This window comes from Oncorhynchus clarkii, chromosome 12 (genome assembly GCF_045791955.1).
Source record: "Oncorhynchus clarkii lewisi isolate Uvic-CL-2024 chromosome 12, UVic_Ocla_1.0, whole genome shotgun sequence".
Classification (NCBI taxonomy): Eukaryota; Metazoa; Chordata; class Actinopteri; order Salmoniformes; family Salmonidae; genus Oncorhynchus; species Oncorhynchus clarkii.
In genome coordinates this window covers 59,714,340-59,732,926 of record NC_092158.1, presented here as the reverse complement: position 1 = coordinate 59,732,926, position 18,587 = coordinate 59,714,340, and the positions used below count along the sequence as shown (strand labels likewise).

The 18,587-nt window shown below is 42.5% G+C and overlaps 1 protein-coding gene across 1 annotated transcript in view; it reads right to left on the bottom strand.

Moving 5' to 3' along the window:
* LOC139422492 (probable phospholipid-transporting ATPase IA) overlaps positions 1-18,587 on the bottom strand; it is a 186,676-nt gene that overhangs the window by 17,375 nt on the left and 150,714 nt on the right. Inside the window, 6 exon segments of the mRNA XM_071173654.1 lie at positions 559-647; positions 7,196-7,304; positions 7,603-7,658; positions 13,196-13,227; positions 13,229-13,240; positions 15,893-15,971. Of these exon segments, the coding sequence (XP_071029755.1) occupies positions 559-647; positions 7,196-7,304; positions 7,603-7,658; positions 13,196-13,227; positions 13,229-13,240; positions 15,893-15,971 (377 nt within the window).

Below are 18,587 nucleotides of genomic sequence, written 5' to 3'. Positions count from 1 at the left end.
TTTGATTTGAACATCACTGCTCTAGAGGAGATCTGCATGGAGGAATGGGCCAAAAACCAGAAACAGTGTGTGAAAACCTTGTGAAGACTTACAGAAAATGTTTGACCTCTGTCATTGCCAACAATGGGTATATAACAAAGTACTGAGATAAACTTTTGTTTTGACCAAATACTTATTTTCCACCATAATTTGCAAATAAATTAATAAAAAATCCTACAATGTGATTTTCTGAATTTTTTTCCCTCATTTTTTCTGTTATAGTTGAAGTGTACCTATGATGAAAATTACAGGCCTCTCTCTTTTAAGTGGGAGAACTTGTACTTTTTTGCCCCACTGTGTATGTCCTAACTGACTTGCCAAAACTATAGTTTGTTAACAAGAAATTTGTGGAGTGGTTGAAAAATGAGTTTTAATGACTACAACCTAAGTGTATGTACATTTCCGACTTCAACTGTATATGTAAATGTCTTGAGTGCATGTGATCTATTTGTGATCTAAGAAGATTCCCTAGAAAAGTGTCCTAAAGCAGGACATGGAGGTGCATGGAGGGGATCTCACACTTTGTAGGCCATGTCAAAGACCAGGGAGGTGACAGGGATAAAGACCAGGCCCATCCACAAGACTCCCGAACTGAACATCATGTCCGCCTGAGACACACATGTACACACACACACAGAACAACAGGAACACATTCCTTGGGTCATTGCAAAGAAAATAGTTTGTGAAGCAGTAAAGGAGGTCCTCAGCAGAAAATAAGAGGGTCAGCTTGCTTTAGGCATTTCTATTACATAAAATGGCATTTCTAAACAATAAAATGATGGGTCAACCTAATTTGACCATAGTTGGTAATCCACCGTGACTAAATGACACTCATGTTGTTTTAGTTTCAACTGTGATCCTTAGAACCCACCTAGGACTGAGGAACTAGCTTTGTGCAGTTAGTACTGTAGTGTCCTTCACTATGCTAGTTAGTACTGTAGTGTACTTTACTATGCTAGTTAGTACTGTAGTGTCCTTTACTATGCTAGTTAGTACTGTAGTGTCCTTTACTATGCTAGTTAGTACTGTAGTGTCCTTTACTATGCTAGTTAGTACTTTAGTGTCCTTTACTATGGTAGTCAGTCAGTACTGTCGTATCCTTTACACTCTTTAATGGGGTCATTCCAAATGACACAAATGGGAAGTATGTCCAAACCCCTTTTTACAAGTATTCCCTATCAGTGAAGAACCTTGGGTACAGCACCCGCTGTCTCAAAAAGCCAACTGACATTTTTTATTTGACCCTTATTTTATTAGGTAAGTTGACTGAGAACACATTCTCATTTACCGCAATGACCTGGGGAACAGTTACAGGGGAGAAGAATGAGCCAATTGGAAGCTTTTACTCCTCAGGTGCTGACCTGTTGCACCCTCTGCAACCACTGTGATTATTATTTGACCCTGCTGGTCGTCTATGAACATCTTGAAGAACAATCTGGCCTTAATGGCCGTGTACTCTTACAATCTCCACCCGGCACAGCCATAAGAGGACTGGCCACCCCTGGTTCCTCTCTAGGTTTCTTCCTAGGTTCCTGCCTGTCTAGAGAGTTTTTTCCTAGCCACCGTGCTTCTACATCGGCATTACTTGCTCTTTGGGGTTTTAGGCTGGGTTTCTGTATAAGCACTTTGTGACATCTGCTGATGTAAAAAGGGCTTTATAAAAAAAAAATGTATTGATTGATTGACTGGGTAAAGCTCCATGTCTGACTAGGAAGAGGCATTAGACACACACCATACCAGTGGAGAGGGGGATGGAGTAGGATGTACTGTAGCTGACCTCAGACAAAGAGAAGGTCAGTTTTGCATTCCCTCTAACCCTCCAATGATTAAGGTGAGCAAGTAGCTAATCCTAGATCTGTGCCAACTTCTAGCCAGAGGGGAGGAAATACAGTAGGACACACTTATTCACCCTTGTCATCACATTTTCGAGAGAAACATGAGAAGGGCAGAGCAGCTACACATCAAAGTCCACTGATATAAGTTCTAAAGGTAGTCCTTCCATGCATTGACCTATAAAAGGATGGAGGTCAACTACAGCTGTGTGTGTGTATCATTGGAACCATTTCCCTTCATGCTCGTTGACTTGTAGTAGTAAGGACAGCCAACAGAGAGAAAGAGCTATTTGTTATGCTATATAACCTTCAAATAATAAACACTGTCCCAATGTTTGTGTGTGCAGTATATTCTAAACGCTCTCATTGTCTACAGAGTGCCAAGATACATGAGATAATCAAGGCCCAAATGGAACCATATTCTCTATTTAGTGCACTACTTTTGACCAGAGCCCTACAGAGCTCTGATCACAAGTAGTGCATTGCACTATATAGGGAAAAGGGTGCTGTTTAGGATGCAACCCTAAGAGTGCATTGAGACTGATATGATATGCATTGGGAAAACGCAAGCTTGGAGGCAACTCTTCTTCATCCACCTCTGATGTAGGCCTTACATCTCTCCAGATATCGTAACTCTGACATCTTAGGAGACAGCATCTGCTCCCTGGTCATCAAAAACACACAGATCATCAAGACAACAGTCTGCTGTTTAGACGAACGCGCATTGGCCCTGTCGGAACTCCAGGACTCGGGAGGTTCCATTTGGTCTGGCAAGTCAGGGGGAGGCAGGGAGGGATACTCTTGCCGTGGGCCGTCCCATACAGTCGTCTCCGCAGGGCTGTGTTTGCTTTGGACCGGCTGCATTGAAACTATCTGTCATTACATGTTAACGAGCAAAACACACGTCCCCTCGCATCAGCAATTTGGGCCTTACAAGACAATGGTCTTCCTGTAATACGAAACAAGCTGGACCCTGGGACGGCGCATTAGGGCACACGCACACTCGGATCAGTGTGAAAGATATCAAAGAGTTCAGGTGTTCCCAAAATAGCTATTACCAGCGAAATGGATGACAAAACATCTGGGAAAGAGGAAATACCAAATAACTGGACATCAAAATGGCATTTTCCTAATGTTTGAAATGGTATTGGAATGAATGGAGTTTTATCTATGTTGCCCGGCAATGACGAAAATACATAAGTTGAGGGAAAATAACATTTTCACGTCAAGTTTGAAGTTAGGAAGTCCCGGATAGAAACCTAGACTTTTTTTTCTTCGTAACATCACTGTAAATATTTTTGTTTTCATCCAGTGTATCACACATTTGAATAACCGCATTTAAACTGTCTTGAAAGTATTTAGAAAATAAACTGCGCTTATAGGCTCAGCACGTTAAATAGATTAAATTAAGTCAACGAGCATGAAAAATAAACCAGCTTCTAATTTTAACAAACTTCTGAAAAATACTGTTCCAAATGAACTGCATCGAAGGTCTGACTACTTTGCTAATCTGTAAATTCAAAGCTTAATTTAACTTAATCTTAATAAACGTTTACCTGTTAAAGATTTGGATGACAGATACACTAAATCCTGGCCGAGCCAGCAGTGTTTGGTAGATGCTAGCAATGGCTCATTCCTGGAGGCCTATGAGAGCTGGAGTGCAGGGGTGTGTGATTGTATTTTTAGGACAAACTAATAAACTCATCTGGGCAGGCAGACAGTGGTGTCCGTAGTGTTTTGACAGGCCGTCAACCTCTCACAGCCACTGGAGACGCAGACGCAGACACACACACTCAAACACATGCATACAGTCTATCACTAACAAGTTAGAAACGTTCATAGCCATAGGTGAAAGAGCATTCAGTCTGCCACTCAACACGGCCTAAGATCTTGTTTGGAGCAGACGAGTAAGCTTTTGTTGCTTTTGCAGAGCTCAGTTTTGTACATCGTATAGAGGTGTAATTTGTTTGCTGTACACATTTGGAATTTACTTATATATACAAATGAGACTGTTGTTTCACTCTGAATATGATATGGGCACGCCAATACAGTTGTTTGTCATATTTGACATTCTTGAAACTGTGTCTTAGTCTAAGAAAATATATTTTTCAAAGCCATCCTTAATGCGATGGTAAAGGAACAGACTGATCCAATCGGCTCAGAGTAGAGGCGTGTGATTACTATGCCTGGATGCATTGATCAGGGGGTCTCACAGCAGCGGCAGTTGGCTGACCATGCATGACAGGCCACAGTGATTGTGGGACTCCAAGAATGTTAATGCCTGTCATTGTGATGGTAAATATGAAGGGTGGACAATCAAGGCCTAGGCTTTCACTCTGTTCCTAGACCTTTTGACTTTAGAAAGCATAGATAAAGAAAAGTCAACTTTCCACACGCACACACACCTCACTCTTACCATGTCTCGTTCTGTCATATCTGTAAAGGGTGACAAATTTGAGTCTCTGCCCTTTTCTCGGTATGAGCCTGGTTGTTGCCAAAGCCAAAGCCTCTGGATGCTAATATTCAGACACTAGGAGCCTGGGCGCAGTCTCTCTTTGTGCGTCTCTTTTTATTGGGCCCGGTGAAATTAGGGTTATTTAAGTCAAATCCAGTCCCAGTGAGTGATTTGGCCTACCTCCATCCATGTCCCTAAATTCTACTGGCTCTACCGGACCACACTACAATCTGGATGGACGTTAGAACATAGGGGTAGACCGTTCTGCTATGGCGCTAGGGAGCTAGGGGAAGGGTTATTGGGTGACTTGAGGGTTCAGAGTTGTATCCTACTGCAAATTGAAGCTGGATGTGTTTGTTTGTGGCCAAAAATGACCCCCAATCCCTTGGTGACCAGCTCCATGCTACCTCGCCAAACAAAATCCTTAGGGTTAGTGTGTTGTTGGACAGGCTGTGAACACAGCCGCAGAAAGAAAAAGCCAGTGCCTGAGGATTTGATGGGAGAGAAAAGAGATGGAGGCGGCGCACTTAATGCCCTGGAAGGAGAAAGAGAGAGAGTGGGATCAAGAAAGAGAGAAAAAGTGAGTAAAAGCAAGAGAAGGAGAAAGAAAGAGAGCACGAGTGTGTGAGAGGAGCCTTGATCGGATGCGGCCCACAACTCTGCAAATGACCCCCACGACGTCATTGCAACGCAAAAGCAAATGACGAGTTCACAATCCCTTAACACCCCCACCCCACTAAGCTTTAACTATGGAAAACATAAAACTGGACTTGCTCAGTTGGGTCCATCTTTTTACGCTCTGTGTGTCGCCTCACAATAGCCCTGAGATATTCCGAAAAAAAACAGAGGTAAAGAATGCTAACAAAAACAGGTATAGCCCAACAGAAGTCATCCAGGTGCAACTGAACAATGGTGATTTACAACGCAACTCAATAATTATTAGAATGGTGAGAGAGATAAATTAGCAGACAGACAAAAGTGTCAGTTTGACATGTAGATCACGAGAAGTACGCCCATATCCATTTGAATTATAATGCATAAACTCATTCAAATAACACACACAATGCAAAGTCTCACACCATGGACTAGCCTGTGCCTTACACTGCCGCTTCAGTCTTCCATAAATTGTTGGTTCTGGGCTCCTAATGTGTGTGGTTTTAATCACAGAGTGGGCTAACTTATGACACCTTAAGTATTCCGAAAACACAGACAGAGGGAAAACAGTGTAGGGGTACAAAGTCAACTCAACAGCAATGCTGAAGTGCCTCTCTAATTCCATCATAGAGTCTTTCACAGGTTTAAGTGAGGAACCTTGTGGGTTTCTATCAAACCATGGGGAGCTGGGAGCCTCTGGAGTTTCTAGGGGTTCCTGGTGGTTTTGGAAAGATATGGCAGAGCGGAGAAATAGTGAGGAAAACTGTCATCTGGGGCCCTGCTCCTTCAATCACAGGGGCACTGGTGACAGCACACTCACACAAGTAAGCGTAGATATACTCGCGCACCCAAACACATACAATCAAAACACACACTCAAAACACACACACTACGGATCGTCTCTGTTCTGTGGGTCCTAGCGTGGTCTTGGCTGTATTGAGCTGGCATGTGAGTGGAGAGAGGTTGGGTTATCTAGCGATACAGTAGGTGGAGCTGGCATCTCAGTGCCATTCTGAAGGGGCATTCTTGTGCTTCAAAGCAAGTGAGTCCTGATGAGCGGCCTGGGCTGGAGACTCTACAGGTGCACTTGAATATAAATAACTCCATCCAAAAAAAAAAAGTAAAAAGAGGAAGGGAGTGAAGTTGTGCATCCCAAATGGCACCATACTCCCTACATAGTGAACTACTTTTGACCAGAGCCCAAGGAGACAGAGAGGTCACTTCACATAATCAACCTCTGGAAAAACCTTTTATGTTGAATACTATTTGACACTGACAGGCATTCCAAGCAAAAAGAAAGAAAGAAAGAAAGAAAGAAAGAAAGAAAGAAAGAAAGAAAGAAAGAAAGAAAGAAAGAAAGAAAGAAAGAAAGAAAGAAAGAAAGAAAGAAAGAAAGAAAGAAAGAAAGAAAGAAAGAAAGAAAGAAAGAAAGAAAGAAAGAAAGAAAGAAAGAAAGAAAGAAAGAAAGAAAGAAAGAAAGAAAGAAAGAAAGAAAGAAAGAAAGAAAGAAAGAAAGAAAGAAAGAAAGAAAGAAAGAAAGAAAGAAAGAAAGAAAGAAAGAAAGAAAGAAAGAAAGAAAGAAAGAAAGAAAGAAAGAAAGAGAGAGAGAGAGAGAGAGAGAGAGAGAGAGAGAGAGAGAGAGGGAGAGAAAAAGAGAAAAAGAGAGATGGAGGGAGAGCGAGAGACCGCAAAGAAAGATGAGAGGGCAAAGAGAGAGTGAGCAAGAGATCAAGCGAGAGCGAGATCAATAGAGATCGAAACAAAGAGCAAGAGTGACGGAGAGGGGCAGATAGAGCTGGTTAATGACCTCTTGCCTGTACCCGACCTTCCTTTTGCCTACCCCTTGTGTAATAATAAATTGCGGAGCCCAACCATCTGCCTCCTGAGTCTGCATATGGGTCTCGCCTTGTGCCCTTTTGCCCTCCGTTCAAAAACACACTGTTGGGTTACGGAGTAGACACATTGAAACCTTCCCACCAACCACAGTCAGTAACAGCAATGAGATAGGAGATACTGTTCATTACGTTGAGTTATGAATGATGTGATCACATAGAAGGGTTTATCACCGCTGGGGGCATGCCCAGAAAACAGTGAACATTTCTACAACGTTTGTTCATTTTCCAATGGAGCCCTTACTAATGTTCTGTGAATGCAGAGGTTATCAGACATGTTTTGCTGGGTTTAAAGGAGGGTGGAGTTTCAGTTGAGTGTTTACCTCGCCAGACATGTCCGGAGCCAGAGAGATGAGTGGCCACAGAGAGGAGTAGATACTGAAGAACACCACCCACAGGCTGATGCTGCCCCAGATGGCAATGTGACTGAAATGGAGGAGACAGAGCATGTTACATCCTTTTGTCTACATATATAAACACAGTGTGGGAGGTGAGGGTGAGGCTTACAGAGTAATTACACAATGACTAAGTTATTCTGCTAGTCGTTCTGGTGTAAGGCCTATGTAATGTGAATGGTGGCAAAGAGTTGAAGGAGGAAGAGGAACAGATGGATGGAACATATCCTTATGGACCTTTTAAGATCTTCCTTTGTTCCAATTGTTATAGGTATCTGTGGTATGAGAACGATGATGGATAGACAAGATATTGTAGTAAGAGGAGAGAGCCTACCATAGTCCAAGACGAGGTCTCCAGGCCAGCTTTGAGGCACACGGTGATGACCACAAACTCGGAAACAGAAAAGCACAAAGTCAAATGCTAAACCAACATCTTCCCTGCCATTGAGAATAAGTTCAAATCAAAGTTCAAAGTTCAAATCAAAGTCACCAGAAGTTCGACACGGAAAGCACTGACAGATCGCATTTTATATGTGTAACTGAAGATGTATTCTTAGGCTTAGAACTAGATTATATGTATATATATATATATATATCCGAGATACTGTTGTGAAGAAGTTTAAAGCCGGATTTGGATACAAAAATATTTCCCAAGCTTTAAACATCCCAAGGAGCACTGTGCAAGCGATAATATTGAAATGGAAGGAGTATCAGACCACTGCAAATCTACCAAGACCTGGCCGTCCCTCTAAACTTTCAGCTCATACAAGGAGAAGACTGATCAGAGATGCAGCCAAGAGGCCCATGATCAGTCTGGATGAACTGCAGAGATCTACAGCTGAGGTGGGAGACTCTGTCCATAGGACAACAATCAGTCGTATATTGCACAAATCTGGCCTTTATGGAAGAGTGGCAAGAAGAAAGCCATTTCTTAAAGATATCCATAAAAAGTGTTGTTTAAAGTTTGCCACAAGCCACCTGGGAGACACACCAAACATGTGGAAGAAGGTGCTCTGGTCAGATGAAACCAAAATTGAACTTTTTGGCAACAATGCAAAACGTTATGTTTGGCGTAAAAGCAACACAGCTGAACACACCATCCCCACTGTCAAACATGGTGGTGGCAGCATCATGGTTTGGGCCTGCTTTTCTTCAGCAGGGACAGGGAAGATGGTTAAAATTGATGGGAAGATGGATGGAGCCAAATACAGGACCATTCTCAAAGAAAACCTGATGGAGTCTGCAAAAGACCTGAGACTGGGACGGAGATTTGTCTTCCAACAAGACAATGATCCAAAACATAAAGCAAAATCTACAATGGAATGGTTCAAAAATAAACATATCCAGGTGTTAGAATGGCCAAGTCAAAGTCCAGACCTGAATCCAATCGAGAATCTGTGGAAAGAACTGAAAACTGCTGTTCACAAATGCTCTCCATCCAACCTCACTGAGCTCGAGCTGTTTTGCAAGGAGGAATGGGAAAAAATTTCAGTCTCTCGATGTGCAAAACTGATAGAGACATACCCCAAGCGACTTACAGCTGTAATCGCAGCAAAAGGTGGCGCTACAAAGTATTAACTTAAGGGGGCTGAATAATTTTGCACGCCCAATTTTTCAGTTTTTGATTTGTTCAAAAAGTTTGAAATATCCAATAAATGTTGTTCCACTTCATGATTGTGTCCCACTTGTTGTTGATTCTTCACAAAAAATACAGTTTTATATCTTTATGTTTTAAGCCTGAAATGTGGCAAAAGGTTGCAAAGTTCAAGGGGGCCGAATACTTTCGCAAGGCACTGTATAATATATGTATTAAAAAAAAAAAAAAAAAAAAAAAATTATACACAGTAATGACGCTTCGGTCAGCAAATAAAGAAACCAAAACAAACTGATAAATAGTCTCACAGCAAGACGCTGAGGCTAACACAAGGTTCTTAAATGGAAGTTTGGAGCCACCAAGACTCTTCCTAGAGCTGGCCGCCCGGCCAAACTGAGCAATCGTGGAAGAAGGGCCTTGGTCAGGGAGGTGACCAAGAACCAGATGGTCACTCTGACAGAGCTCCAGAGTTCCTCTGTGGAGATGGGCGAGACTTCCAGAAGGACAACCATCTCTTCAGCACTCAACCCATCAGGCCATTATGGTAGAGCGGCCAGACGGAAGCCGGAATCCTCAGTAAAAGGAACATGACAGCTCGCTTGGAGATTGCAAAAAGGCACCCAAAGGACTCTCAGACCATGAGAAACAAGACTCTCTGGTCTGATGAAACCAAGATTTCTCTCTTTGGCCTGAATGCCAAACATCACGTCTGGAGGAAACTTGGCACCACCCCTACAGTGAAGCATGGTGTTGGTAGCATCATGCTGTGGGAATGTTTTTCAGAGGCAGGGTCTGGGATACTAGTCAGGATTAGGGATGCAAAGGGTCGGAAACATTCCGGTAAATATCCGGCATTTTCCCACAAATTTTCCATGGGACATTAAGCCCTGGAATTTTTCTTACATTTATAAAAAAAAGTTAGCTTATAACAGCGAACCTTTTTTGTGGGATACACAAGGCATTCTAGGTCTTGTGGCATATTTTGGTTAAACTATCCCCAATTCAATAGAATTGCAACCCTCTGCGTGCACAGTGCATTCTTCCATCACATGTGCAGTGCACACTTCCACGTACAGCTGATTTTCAAGATCTGGCACACTAATGAGACGCTACTGAGCCCACACTACTGCACTGTCTGAGCCAAGGACTATACGCTTTCTGGTAAGTTTTGATTAAAATACTGGGTGGGGTGAACGTATTTTATATGATTCTTTGCTAACTAGTAAATAGTAGCCTACAGCAAAGTGTGTTTAAATAATTTCTAACTTGTTAACAATTTCTGCTAGTTAGTTTTTGCTACCATGTGGGTTTTAGCTTGCTTGAGCCTGCTAACTGAGTGTTAATTCACCTGTTTCCATACATGTTTCATTTTAAAACATGTATCTTACAAAAGACTTGTTTAATCTAACTGCTTAACTATTTATCTGTACATGGAATTGTATTTTTATTTTTTTTCCCTGAATCTTTACAGGAACATGTGGAGGCATTTCACTGCAGCTAATATAGAAGGAAAAGCTGTGTACATTTGCAAATACTCTGCCAAATCATATGTGAAGAATGCAACAAAAATGCAGAATCATCTGGCCAAGTGCATAAAGTTTCCTCAGCGTTCACAACTAGCAACCTCTGACAAAAGTCCCTCTACTTCGTTTCGAGGTGAAAATGATGAATCAGACACCTTATCGATAGCAACAGGTTATGGTCCTAGTGGAATCAGAAGTTTTTTGACTCAATGGAGGAACGTAGTCAGAGAAATGCTGATGAATGTCTTGCTCGAACTGTGTATGCAACTGATTCACCTATGATGCTCACAGGCAATGTGTATTGGAAGAGATTTATGCATGTTCTTCACCCAGCATGCACCCCTCCAACCAGACATGATTTATCTACTCATTTGCTGGATGCAGAGTTCAACAGAGTTAGTGAAGTGAAGGTCAAGCAAGTCATAGAGAAAGCAGACTGTATTGCGATCATCTCTGATGGGTGGTCAAATGTTCGTGGGCAAGGAATAATTAACTACACCATCTCCACCCCTCAACCAGCATTCTACAAGAGCACAGACACAAGGGACAACAGACACCGGTCTTTACATTGCAGATGAGCTGAAGGCAGTCGTCAATAACCTTGGACCACAGAAGGTATTTGCACTGATGACAGACAATGCTGTGAACATGAAGGCTGCATGGTCTAAAGTGGGGGAGTCCTACCTTCACATCACACCCGTTGGCTGTGCTGCTCATGCATTGAATCTGCTCCTCAAGGACATCATGGCACTGAAAACAATGGATACATTCTACAAGAGAGCCAAGGAACTGGTTAGCTATGTGAAGGGTCATCAAGTTATAGCAGCAACCTACCTCACCAAGCAAAGTGAGAAGAATAAGAGCACCACATTGAAGCTGCCCAGCAACACCCGTTGGGGTGGTGTTGTCATCATGTTTGACAGTCTCGTGGAGGGGAAGGAGTCTCTCCAAGAAATGGCCATATCCCAGTCTGCCAATATGGACAGCCCCATCAAGAAGATCCTCCTGGAGGATGTATTTTGGGAGAGAGTGGTAAGCAGCCTGAAACTCCTGAAACGTATAGCAGTAGCCATTGCACAGATTGATGGAGACAATGCCATCCTGTCTGATGTTCAGACTCTGCTTGCAGATGTAAGAGAATAAATCAGTACTGCCACGCCCACTTCACTGTTGCTCCAAGCAGAGGAAACTGCAGTTCTGAAATACATCAAAAAGCGTCAAGACTTCTGCCTGAAGCCCATACACGCCACAGTGTACAAGTTGAACCCCAAGTATGCTGGCAAGAGCATCCTGTCTGGTGCAGAGATCAACAAGGCCTATGGTGTCATCACTACTGTGTCTCGCCACCTTGGCCTGGATGAGGGCAAGGTTCTTGGCAGTCTGGCGAAGTACACTTCCAAGCAAGGGCTTTGGGAATGAGATGCAATATGGCAATCGTGCCAACATTTCTCATCAGCCACCTGGTGGAAGGGACTTTGTGGATCTGAGGCTCTTTCCCCTGTTGCCGCCATCATCCTCTAAATCCCACCAACATCAGCAGCCTCAGAGGGCAACTGGTCCTTGTTTGGGAACACACACACACCAAAGCACGCAACAGGCTGACCAATACAGGATTGAAAGATTGGTGGCCAATTGGGCAAATTTGAGGCTCTTTGAGCCTGACAACGAGCCATCCTCAACAAGGTTGGAAAGTGACAGTGAAGATGAGGCCTCAGAGTCTGATGTTCAAAGGTGGACATTGAGGAGGTCCAGGGAGAAGACATGGAATCCTGAGAGGAAGACAACCAATGCTTTAGTTTCCAGACTATCATTTTATGCAATGGATCATTGGGGATCATTCAATATTCCCTTTCTTTTAATGTTCAGGGAAATCATCCCATGTGGAGAGTCAACTCATTTAATTAAAGCTCAATTCATAACCAATTTTTTTTTATTTTTTCTATTGGATGGATTTAATCATTTGCAGTTATGTCTACTTATGATAAGGTAAAAGGTTTATGTTTCTGTCTCCATCTGATATGGCAAATATATCCAATGCAAAAAACATCTACATTTAAAGGGTATTAATATTAATTTGCATATATTTCCGTTAATTCCCATATATTCCCGTTAATTTCCATGGACAGTTTCCACCTCTGAATATTCCCCAAAATGTGCAACCCTAGTCAGGATCAAGGGACAGATGAACAGAGCAAAGTACAGAAGAGATCCTTGATGAAAACCTGCTCCAGAATGCTCATGACCTCAGACTGGGGTGAAGGTTCACCTTCCAACAGGACAACGACCCTAAGCACACAGCCAAGACAATGTAGGAGTGGCTTCGGGATAAGTCTCTGAATATCCCTGAGTGGCCCAGCCAGAGCCTGGACTTGAACCCGATCGACCATCTCTGGAGAGACCTGAAAATAGCCGTGCAGCGACGCTCCCCATCCAATCTGACAGATCTTGCTTGATAGGATCTACAGAGAAGAATGGGAGAAACTCTGCAAATACAAATGTGCCAAGCTTGTAGAGTCATACCCAAGAAGATGAGGCTGTAATCACTGCCAAAGGTGCTTCAACAAAGTATTGAGTAAAATGTCTGAATGTGATATTATTTTCCTTTTAAAAAATTTGGAACATTTTCTAAAAAAAATGTTTTCTTTGTCATTATTGGGTATTGTGTGTAGATTGATGAGGGGGAAAAGTTGTTTTAATCAATTTTAAAATAAGGCTGTATCGTAACAAAATGTGGAAAAAGTCAAAGGGCCTGAATACTTTCTGAATGCACTGTTTAAAGGGAAAAAGATGCCATTTCAGATGCGTACTTACTGTATAAACCATGTTGCCTAAGAGGAGATAGTCCGAAGACTGTATCTGTGAAAAGGATCAACATCAAAAGCCTTTAGATGTGTGGTCATGTCCCTCTTCACGGCCGTGTTTTTAAGAAACAGAGTTCAATTAGACCAGGGGAAAATTATGTGAAATCTCTGCTATGGAGTAAACAACCCAAATAACAAACCAGGGCATTGAATGTGTCTGCATCACAATGGCACCCTATTCCCTATACAGTGCACTACTTTTGACCAGAGCCCTTTGGGCCCTGGTCAAAAACAGTGTACTATAAACAGAAAAGAGTGCAGACTGTGAGTACAGTTATGTACATTATGGCATTACAGGCGAGCATAATGCCCCATTGGAGCACGCAGTGGGATGTAACACTGGACACTGGAGTAAAACGGCACTGTTGAGTTGCCGTCCTGTGTGTGTGTGTGTGTGTGTGTGTGTGTGTGTGTGTGTGTGTATGTCAAAGCATGTCCATTGCATATGGTTGATGGAGCAACCTGATGGAGCAATCAGGAAGCAGTCTGGACTATGGTTGACATGACAAAAACAAGAAATACTCCAGTAATCTTTAACAAATAGAATTAGTCTAATAATCTTTGACAAATATAATTAGTCTAATAATCTTTGACAAATAGAATTAGTCTAATAATCTTTGACAAGTATTCAAATAAAAGCTTAAAATAAAACTGCTACTCAAATACCAGTAAAGGAATGGGTCAACTTTGAACAGTTTCAGAAAATGTGGCTCCTTGATTGTACTGGAAGTATATACTTTAACACTCCCTAATTTATGAGTGTCTATGAATAAAATTATGTAAATAAAACATATAACATATTCAAAATTCAACACATGGGCGTGCCTGGGGAGAGTGTTAGAGCAGGAGAGAGAGAGAGAGAGAGAGAGAGAGAGAGAGAGAGAGAGAGAGAGAGAGAGAGAGAGAGAGAGAGAGAGAGAGAGAGAGAGAGAGAGAGAGAGAGAGAGAGAGAGAGAGAGAGAGAGAGAGAGAGAGAGAGAGAGAGAGAGAGAGAGAGAGAGAGAGAGCGAGAGAGAGAGAGAGAGAGAGAGAGAGAGAGAGAGAGAGAGAGAGAGAGAGAGAGAGAGAGAGAGAGAACAAGAACAAGAGAGAGAGAGAGAGAGAGAGAGAGAGAGAGAGAGAGAGAGAGAGAGAGAACAAGAACGAGAGAGAGAGAGAACAAGAACGAGAGAGAGAGAGAGAGAGAGAGGGAGAGAACAAGAACGAGAGAGAGAGTCTGGCTCCCCTTTGCTTCCTGCTAGTCACATGCCTATGTGTGTGCTGAGGCCTTGCTGACAACCTGTCAGTCAGACTGAAGGGGCTTCTCTCTGGGCTTTGTTTGGAGAGCAGGCCCACGCCTGTGTGGTCCTCTGGGTCCAGCAGCCAAGACTACATAGACTCAGAGATCCCCATTCTCTCCATGTGAGCTGAACAGTGTAACTTAAAAGTGTCTGTGTGTATGTTCAAGTGTGTGTGTGTGTGTGTGTGTGTGTGTGCGCGTGTGTGTGCCTGCACGCACGTTTATGTTCAAGCATGCCAATGTTTATAATTCATGAGGCTAGTGGGTAAAAAGAAAAGTAATCGAGACAAGGTATGTGTGTTAACTGGATCTCACTCCACCCAGAGCCTGTAGAGACTAGAAATCCTGCCAGTCCCAAACAGTCCCAAACAGCAACCTATTCTCAATATACAACACTACCTGGTCAAAAGCAGTACACCATATACCAGGGATCATTAACTATACTGAACAAAAATATAAACGCAACATGTGAAGTGTTGGTCCCATGATTCATGAGCTGAAATAAAAGATCCCAAAAATGTTCCATACGCACAAATGTCCAACAGAGCTGTGGCCAGATCATTTTACGTTCATTTCTCTACCATAAGCCGCCTCCAATGTCGTTTAAATAATTTGGCAGTACATCCAATCGGCCTCACAACCGCAGACCACGTGTAACCACACCAGCCCAGGACCTCCACATCCGCCTTCTTCACCTGCGGGATTGTCTGAGGAGGGGGAGGTGGGGTGCTGAGGAGTTTTTCTGTGTATAATAAAACCCTTTTGTGGCGAAAAACTAATTCTGATTGGCTTGGCCAGGCTCCAAAGTGGGTGTGGCTATGCCCTCCCAGCCCACCCATGGCTGTGCCCCTGCCCAATCATGTGAAATGTGTATATTAGAGTCTAATGAATTTATTTAAATTGACTGATTTCCTTTTATGAACTGTAACTCAGTAAAATCTTTGAAATTGTTGCGTTTATATTTTTGTTTAGTACAGATTCAGCTGTGGGACAATTATTTTCTTCAGAGGATGGTTAGGGGCCAGAATATAATTACAAATAATTTCTAGACTGCAAATTGACCGCAATAATTCCAAACAGATGTAATATTTGACTAAAACACAATAATTTCAAACCTTGCTTACATTTGCATATGATCACTTACAGTAGTATGTCTCTCTATTATGCCTGGGAATACTTTGGAACAGATTTCCCAAAAATCACTTCGAGCTGATTTGCTTCTTTTATTTAAAAATAATTTGGTCCACGGGCTACCAGTTGGGGAACCCTGCCATATACTGTAGCAAATAGGGTGTCGTTTGAGACACACCCTTAAAAGACAGATGAGTCTCTGGCAGGTTAGGGTTAGAGTCTCTGGGAGGTGCTTACCATGCTGGAAGGCTAGGAGGGGGACCCAGAAAAGGATGACAGAGTGGAAGAGGCCGTTCAGACAATGGGCCCAGAAGACCTGCAAGGAGGGGGGAGAGAGGGATGGAGAAGGGAGGGGGTTGGGTGTGTTGTTGGGTTCCAGGGTGAAAGAAGGAGAGAAAAAGCATGAGAAACCCGGTTGCTGACTGAACTTGCCTAGCGACCCCTGACCTGGGCTCTTTGTCCTGGCTCAGTACTCGGCTAAGTGGAGGTTTTGTAGGGCCTCCTGTCTGAATGGCCACCCCGCTGACAGACACTTTGTATATCCTCCTGTGTGTTGGTGTAGTACTGGAGGAGAGAGGGTGCAGGGATGTGTGTAGGTTTGGTGTGTGTGTGTGTGTGTGTGTGTGTGTGTGTGTGTGTGTGTGTGTGTGTGTGTGTGAGCATGAAAGTCGGGTGGGCTATGTCAGTGTGATGGTTTGTGGTGGGGGGAAGTTTTCCTTTCCCCCTCCTTTCCTGTAGACTTCCTCATCAATTTCAAAAGTCTTTCAAATGTGAATTTAAGATGGCACAAAAATAAATGAAGAGCAGAAAGCAGAAATCAATCTAAAAACACAGAGAAGTTTGAAGTGGATTAACTTGTTTTTACGGTAATTCATAAGAAGCTGGAAAAGTAAGAAAACAGTAGTGTGTGTGTGTGTGTGTATATGCGTTGTGCGTTTCCACACAGGCGACTCTACAGTATGTGTGCGTTGTTGTGTGTGGACCTTGGATGAGACGTTTAAATCAATAGTCCTTTTTCCAAAAACACTGTTTCAAATGTACATTATGCACAGATGTCACCAAACACAACACTAAAGGATGATGTAGCACGAAATGGCCGTGTAATCAACCCTGCCAAAACAAAACTGCATTCATGCCCCCTTGTTCCCCTACCCTGCTCCAATCACTGCTCTGTTATTCCTAAAAGTTTTAAATAGATTTTTATAAAACAGCAAGGAGCACATTCTGAGTTGAAAAAAAAAAAAATCACTTTACTCTCTCAATATTTTCACTTTTTAATACATTTCTGGCAGGATAGAAGACCAATTTAATGGCACACTTCCGTAAAAAGCACTCTTGTCAACCTTTCTTATTTAAGAAGTTGCGTTTTTGCCAAGGCAGCAGCTACTCTTCCTGGGGTCCAGCAAAATCAGCAATTATACATTTTAAAAACATTACAATACCTTCATAACAGATTTCACAACATTTTAAGTGTGTGCCCTCAGGCCTCTACTCTACTACCACATATCTATAACACAAAATCCATGTGTACATGTGTGTATAGTGCATATGTTATTCTGTGTTTGCATGCATATGTCTATGTTTGTGTTGCTTCACAGTCCCCGCTGTTCCATAATGTGTATTTTGATCTGTTTTTTAAATCAAATTTTAATGCTGGCATGAGTTACTTGATGTGGAATAGAGTTCCATGTAGTCATGGCACTATGTAGTACTGTGCGCCTCCCATAGTCTGTTCTGGACTTGAGGACTGTGAAGAGACCTCTTGTGGCATGTCTTTTGGGGTATGCATGGGTGTCGGAGCTGTGTGCCAGTAGTTCAAATTGACAGCTCGGTGCATTAACATGTCAATACCTCTCATAAATACATGCAGTGATGAAGTTATTCTCTCCTCCACTTTGAGCCAGGAGAGATTGACAATGTTAGCTCTCTGTGTACATCCAAGGCCAGCCGTGCTGCCCTGTTCTGAGCCAATTACAATTCCCTATTTGTGGCAATTACAATTACAATTCCAACAAAGTCCCTCTTTGTGGCACCTGACCACACGACTGAACTGTAGTCCAGGTGCGACAAAACTAGGGCCTGTAGGACCTGCTTTGTTTATAGTGCTGTTAGAAATGCAGAGTAACACTTTATTATAGACTGAGTTCTCCCCATCCTAGCTACTGTTGTATCAATATGTTATGACCATGACAGTTTATAATCCAGGGATATTTCAAGCAGTTTAGTCTCCTCAACTTGCTCAATTTCCATATTATTCATTACAATATTTAGTTGAGGTTTAGGGTTTAGTGAATGATTTGCCCCAAATACAATGCTTTTAGTTTTAGAAATATTTAGGACTAACTTATTCCTTGCAACCCATTCTGAAACTAACTGCAACTCTTTAAGTGTTGCTGTCATTTCAGTCGCTGTGGTAGCTGACGTGTATAGTGTTGAGTCATCTGCATACATAGACGCACTGGTTTTACTCAAAGCCAGTGGCATGTCGTTAGTAAAGATTGAAAAAAGTAAGGGAACTAGACAGCTGCCCTGAGGAATTCCTGATTCTACCTGGATTTTGTTGGTGGCTTCCATTTGTTGGAGGCTTCCATTAAAGAACACCCTCTGTGTTCTGTTAGACAGGTAGCTCTTTAACCATAATATAGCAGGGGGTGTAAAGCCATAAAACATACGTTTTTCCAGCAACAGACTATGATCAATAATGTCAAAAGCCGCACTGAAGTCTAACAAAACAGCCCCCATCAACTTCTCTCATCAACGTCTGGTTGCTCGACGTGCACCACGGACCAACAAATATTCTTCACATCAACAACATAGGAATCACTACAAAACGTATTATACGTATTATACACAATATTATGCCCAGCATTTGAAACTGTGATATGGCTAGTATATTGTGATAACTACATCCGATGGATGTACCCCCCCCCCC